The 6434-nt window shown below is 43.2% G+C and overlaps 1 protein-coding gene across 5 annotated transcripts; it reads right to left on the bottom strand.

The window, feature by feature from the left end:
* Positions 1-1499: 1499 nt before the first annotated feature.
* Positions 1500-6262, bottom strand: osgin2 (oxidative stress induced growth inhibitor family member 2). Of its 5 annotated transcripts, none has more exons than XM_062991901.1 (6): positions 6196-6262; positions 5980-6116; positions 5682-5873; positions 4079-4170; positions 2585-2856; positions 1500-2500 (listed from the first exon to the last, which is right to left on the bottom strand). In XM_062991901.1, the coding sequence occupies exons 1-6, from the start codon at positions 6260-6262 to the stop codon at positions 1572-1574; spliced, it is 1689 nt and encodes a 562-aa protein (XP_062847971.1). In that variant the 3' UTR covers positions 1500-1571. The 5 variants fall into 5 exon arrangements, with proteins under 5 accessions (XP_062847971.1, XP_062847972.1, XP_062847975.1 ...); XM_062991902.1 differs by having other exon boundaries at positions 1500-2557; positions 2672-2856; XM_062991905.1 differs by having other exon boundaries at positions 1500-2557; positions 2714-2856.
* Between the last annotated feature and the right edge of the window lie 172 nt (positions 6263-6434).

Below are 6434 nucleotides of genomic sequence, written 5' to 3'. Positions count from 1 at the left end.
TCAGAGTGTGGCTGTCCGTACACAAAGCTGATCCACATATTATCTCGCCTTGTGCAGGTAAAATACAGTTGGCTGCTGCACATGTGCGTGTGTTAGTCTCGGCCCCCCCTAGTCAAAGTGGAGGTCACCATCAGTAGAGAGGAAGTGTAATGCAATCGGGTAATAGGATACGACTAGATTGGGAGGAAAATTGGGGGGGGGGGGGGATTTGTATGGGTCCATCGACCGACTTTCATTAATTTTTAATCAGCCGCTCAGGTGGCGCAGCGGTAAAGTACGCTAGCTCACCAGAGTTGGGGTTTCCAGATACATCCTATTGAAACTCGGCTCTACCTTTCCGACTGGGTTGGGCGGCAGCATGAACAACGTTTGGCTGTTGTTCAGGGTTAGGGGTAGAAGTCGAAGCATAGGTCCTCATAACTGGTACAACTGCGGCCCCTGCTGGTTGAGTGACGGCGCCTGCACAGGGCTGAGGAATAACATTGAGGGGGGATGTGCTCGTGCAGGTGAAAAATGCAGTCTGTACTGATTGCGTACCGGAGGGGGCGCAAGTCAGTTGAGAGGCGTCCTCAGTCAGCAGTGAAGGGTCGAATCAGTATAGAGGACGCAATCAGGGTAATTGGACACAACTAGATTAGGGGAGAAAAATTGGGGGGAAAAAGTGGGAAAAAAAAAATTTCAATCAGTGATGGGGCAAATAAAGTTGAGCAAAGTTTAAATTTATGGACATTAGGAGCAAAGCGATGGGGCGATTACCAATAGGACTTAAGTGTTGAGCGGTGCAATATATGCATTATCTCCACCACTGTGAAACAGTATGTTCTGTTTTTGGTTCCTAGATAATAGCTCTTACTAAAGATAGAAGAGAAAGACATTGTTGTGGTTTAAGACTGGCAAATTGATGGCGGTGATTGCAAAGAACACAGTTTTTCTGTCATGTTGACTTACTACACAGGGATGACATTTTAGGCAAGTGTTTTCCCTCCAGGATTTTTATTTTTAGCGGGAACATGCCTGAAAACTGGTTGGCAAGGAATCCGATTTGTGGTAAAAAGTTTGTATGTATGCTTTGTAGATACTAGCTAGTACAATATGCTGTACCATTTTTTTGCTTGCCATCAGTTTAACCATGGCAACCAAACGGCCACAGGCGATGATACTGCTGGTGTGAACACAGGGCGATTAACGATCAGCGATTCGGGCGACGGGTGAAAAATCGCTGCTGGTCTAAAGGTAGGGTTAGGAAGGGGTGTTACTTGCAACACCTAAGCTTAATAATTATGATGGGAAAAACTTGGCCATATAGTGTATTTTCAGAGAGTTTTGTTTGTATACACCAAGCACAGTATGTTTGGTGGAGTGCAAATGTTGCATTGTTTATGGTTTTTGAATGGAGGGGTGGGAATTCACCACAAAAAACACAATGCTTTGTTGCTATAGATTACATATCCCGGATGAGTTCCAGAATTTGATGGAGGCAATGGTCATATAATGCACTTTATTTATTCACATTTATTAGAAAGCTGTAAAGTTGAAAAAATAGATGTATTTACATGTGATGTAAGACAATTTTACCACTTCCCTTCTGCAAAAATGTCCTTTGGAACTCCCCCTTCTTCTGAAGTATCACCTTCACCAACTCCACCACAACCTCTGTCATCAGCAATATAGTTCCCCTTCAAATTGATCTGTTTTAATCTCTTAAGCAGGCAGCTGGCAATTCCCAGAGCACCCCCCTTTAGAAAACGCACAAAATTGTCCCCCACTAGAGGACCCATGGCAAACATGCCTGGCTCAGCGTTGCATTCAAATGTGTACGGGTTTATGTCCACTGGGTTGTGCCTGCAGGAGATGGGTTTGCTCGGATCCACGCCTAGATACTGACCATGCTCCTTAAGGAAGAACAGATTAGGATTGGTTCCTATTAGAACCAGAACCATTGACACTTTAAAGGCTCTCAGGTTGCCACTGGATCCTCTTAGTACGCATTGCTTGTCGGGCTGAAACGAAAGCACGTAGTGTTCTGGAAAGCTGGTGTAGCCTGAGAACAGTGCTGTGGAAGCACCAGGAACTGCAGGATTGATAGTAGGGGATGCCAAATAGGTCTGAGAACGCATCATGTGGTAGACCCTTTGATACTCAGGGTACAGCGTCTTTGGTAACTGTTTAAAGATGAGACTGGGGTCGTCGATTCGCTTGCGGAAGGCATGAAGTACAGGGATCCTGTGGTTGTAGGCACATAGGACTGCGTCGGCTGCACTAAGGCCTGCCCCAACCACCAGAACAGGGTCAGACGTGGGGCCAAGGCTCCTTTGGTGCTTGATGGCTACACTGAGATCATGCACGCTGTGGAACACGTATGGAAGATCCTCTCCTTCAACTCCCAACCTAGCTGGTGAGTCAGATGCCCCAGTTGCTAGAATAATGTTCTCAGCAAATAGGCTAAAAGGAACATGGGTGTCATCCTGAAGCTGCTGGTAACCCCTGACCTCCCATAAAGCTGGTGAACGCTCCATAGAATTCTCATCATCGCTGTTACTCTTCTTCTTGGTCTCTTCTTCACCCGTTTTACATCTACCACTACCATTTTTAAACCCACTGCCAATGTCTTTTTGACCAATGTCCCTGGTCTCTGTTGGCTGGTCAATTTCTTTTGACCAGTTCCTCTGACCATTTTTAAAGTCATTATCAATTCCAGTTTCTTCCCTAAGGCTGTCATCATGACCACGGTGAAGTTTCTGAACAGAGGTAATATACGTGTTGTCCATAAAGTTTTTCTGAAGACCCATAAGCTTCACATAATTCTTATAGTAGGAGGAGATTTCATCAGGAGTGGCCCGGTCATTGGTCACGTTCCTGCAGGACAGACCACAAAAAATGCATTGACAAATTATTTGTGTTTCCAATAATTTTTCATAGTTCATAGTTTGGTCATTTTTGCTTGGTTGTGTTCTTTAAAATTTGAATAACAAATTTATTCTAATCAGGTCACTGTAGGTCTGGGACCCATCCAGGAAAACCTGGACGCAAGGCAGAAACACACCCTGAATTTACCTAGAGACGATTTAGAATTTTCAGTCCACCAACTGGCATATGAGAGGAAACTGGAGTAGCTGAGGAAAACCCACAGATACACTAGGAGGATAGTCAGCCTTCACATATATAGTAACTAATGGATTTTCCCCAAGCCCAAAGGACCCTGTGCCTGCTGTTTCACTGTGCCAGCTTAGATCAAGGGTCAGTTGACCGTTTTGTGGACATCCATACAGTTTAGTATCTAAGCTCCCAGCATATGGAACACATCCTGCTGAAAGAGGCCACAGCCATCAGGGAATAGCGTTTCCATCAAAGGGTGTACATGGTCTGCAACAATGCTTATGGTACGTGTCAAAGTAACATCCACATGGATCGCAGGACCCAAAGTGCAGCCTAATATATCTCACCCACTAACAGGTGCCGTGATGAAGAGATAAGTAGTGTCATTCACTTCACCTGCCAGTGGTCATAATGTTATGCCTAGTCTGTGTAGTAAAAAGTGAATTTTTAGTACTATACCAAAGCCATGGTATTTTCTATGGCATCATTTATTATTGACAAAGTAACACTTAGCAGTTTATCCTAATCAGGGTCATAGTGGGTTTTATAAAACTTAGAAGACAAGGCAGGAATATCGCCTAGACAAGGTACCAATCTACTGAATGGCATTCTATACATGCTTTCATTTGGTAGCCAATACACCTAGTGTTGTATTCGCTCAACACTGACAGCATCATAATGGTTGGAAGCGCTAAAGCCTTTGTGTTTAAAGCTATGTCTGTGTGCCATCTATGTTAATGCTATTTGGTTATTGAAGAATAATTGGGGCATGGTGGTCACATGATCTATAAAATCATAATGACAGATTTAAAATGGTTACACCACAGTTTTGGACAATTTTTGTTCCTGAAAGTCCTTGTTTGGTCTTGTTTAGTAAACTACTCCAGTAAGTAACAACCCAACTAAAACCCTTTTTAGTGATGGTGTTGATAAAGTGTGTTTTTTAATCAATGTGACTTAATACATTATACTAAGTGGGTACCGTCTCTTGTCGGGGATAATGTCCCTGTACTTGACACCTGGCAGCTCCATCCAAATGCCCAGACTAATAGTGAGCATTGATCCTTCCATTGCCTAGGAGACACAAATATTTTTTATTACAGTATTACAGGAGTGTAGCTACATACTAGTGTTTTCTTCATTAGCTACTAGTGGTTAAAGTTAGAGACTATGATTTGTTTTATTATATTTATTTTCATAGTCTTATCAGGGTAGATAATCAGGTTTGGGGTCCCAGAGGATGTCATGTCCTCAGGTTATAAGAGGCTGCTGGTTAAAGTCTCAGAGATATGACCTTTGATGACCTTTGGCAAGTTCTTGCAAGACTGCATTCATGAATGCATACAGCTGTCATCTAAATCTCTGAGCTAAACCCTGAATTACATCTCTGCAGCAAGGCAACTCCATGATTAATTTTTTCCCCAAAATGTAACTAAACTTAATCATGGACAGAGCATACTGCTTGTGCTGTTTGGGATTCAAGACAGAGCCTCTGTGCCTGCACGGAACTGTAAAAATGGCACAGTGATTTCAGCCACAAGCTTTAAACAGCAAAGTTCGGGTGGCAGGTTAAAAACTTTTTTTGATTGAGCCCACATACAATTTGTAATATAATTTGTGCTGGGCACTAGAATTGTAAGTGTTAAACATTTTTTTTTGCCGCAATAAGAAGAGCATTGTTAGAAACTTTTTGTTGTATACACCGATCAGCCATAACATTATAAAACCACCTCCTTGTTTCTACACTCACTGTCCATTTTATCAGCTCCACTTACCATATAGAAGCACTTTGTAGTTCTACAATTACTGACTGTAGTCCATCTGTTTCTCTGCATGCTTTGTTAGCCGCCTTTCATGCTGTTTTTCAATGGTCAGGACCCCCACAGGACCACCACAGAGTAGGTATTATTTGGGTGGTGGATCATTCTCAGCCCTAAGTGACACTGACATGGTGGTGGTGTGTTAGTGTGTGTTGTGCTGGTATGAGCGGATAAGTCACAGCAATGCTGATGGAGTTTTCAAACACCTCACTGTCACTGCTGGACTGAGAATAGTCCACCAACCAAAAATGTATCCGGTCAAAAGCACCCCATGGGTAGCGTCCTGTGACCACTGATGAAGGTCTAGAAGATGACAAACTCAAACAGCAGCAATAGATGAGCAATCGTCTCTGACTTTACATCTACAAGGTGGACCAACTAGGTAGGAGCGTCCAATAGAGTGAACTCCAGTAGCGCTGCTGTGTCTGATCCACTCATACCAGCACAGCACACACTAACACACCACCACCATGTCATTGTCACTGCAGTGCTGAGAATCATCCACCACCTGAATAATACCTGCTCTGTGGTGGTCCTGTGTGGATCCTGACCATTAAAGAACAGGGTGAAAGAAGGCTAAAACACTATGTAGAGAAACAGATGGACCACACTCAGTAATTGTAGAACTTCAAAGTGCTTCTATATGGTAAGTGAAGCCGATAAAATGGACAGTGAGTGTAGAAACAAGGAGGTGGTTTTAATGTTATGGCTGATCGGTCTATATATAAGATATACAAGATATCTAAACAGGAGAAAGTCACTTACATGCCAGGCTCCTCCTGGTGTGCCCTTCCCGAGGACCAGGTGAGGAATGTGATTCTGCTTCTCCATCTTCCACTGCAGTACTGGCGGTAACTCAAAGCCCATATCTGCATTCGGATGAAGGAGCGTATCGAAGAGCACAGCCACTGGGTTCTCTGAACGACCCTCCAAACCTTCACAAAGGTATTCCAGATCCTGCACATGCAAAAAATGTACCAATTGACTCCCAAATACTGCTTTTGTAATGGCAATATGTTTACCAGTATTTGTAAACCTGCTCTGTAATAGGCAGATGCTCTACCTGCTCTGTAATAGGCAGATGCTTGGCCTCCTGTAGTTTTTGGTAAAGTATGGGATTGGGGTGAACGGTTGCTGGATCCAAATACGGAGTATAGCCGCTTAGGAGATATGACAAGCAAATACCTGAAGGGCCATTACCTGAGGGGGAAAGATAGTCATGCATTTTTTTTATTCGAAGGTTGGAAGAAAAGCTTATGGTCACATGCTCTGTACTCACCGATAATGATGACTGGCAAAGTTGGCGGACAGTCCCTGAGCTGAGAACTTTCATGGAGAAGAGGCATTGCAACTGCAAAGACAAAACTCATGCTATTATGATATGGCCAATACTGTTTTACAGCAACAATAACCATGTTTGGCATAAATATTTTCCTATATTTTTACTACTTGGTCATATACAGTAGCTAAAAATTAAAAGAGACACTACGAGGTGAGATACAGAACCAGGTTTTGTTA

Source organism: Trichomycterus rosablanca, chromosome 3 (assembly GCF_030014385.1).
Source record: "Trichomycterus rosablanca isolate fTriRos1 chromosome 3, fTriRos1.hap1, whole genome shotgun sequence".
NCBI classification, from domain to species: domain Eukaryota; kingdom Metazoa; phylum Chordata; class Actinopteri; order Siluriformes; family Trichomycteridae; genus Trichomycterus; species Trichomycterus rosablanca.
The sequence above is the reverse complement of the archived record's forward strand: the minus strand, read 5'-3'. Positions and strand labels throughout refer to the sequence as shown.

Excerpts from the sequence above, each read along its gene's own strand:
- osgin2 (XM_062991900.1), bottom strand. The coding sequence starts at position 6,262 with ATGCCTCTTCTCCATGAAAGTTCTCAGCTCAGGGACTGTCCGCCAACT. Across the intron at positions 4,171-5,681 it reads CACCAGGAGGAGCCTGGCAT|GCAATGGAAGGATCAATGCT; the intron begins GTAAGTGACTTT and ends TGTGTCTCCTAG. Across the intron at positions 2,857-4,078 it reads ATTATCCCCGACAAGAGACG|GAACGTGACCAATGACCGGG; the intron begins GTACCCACTTAG and ends TCTGTCCTGCAG.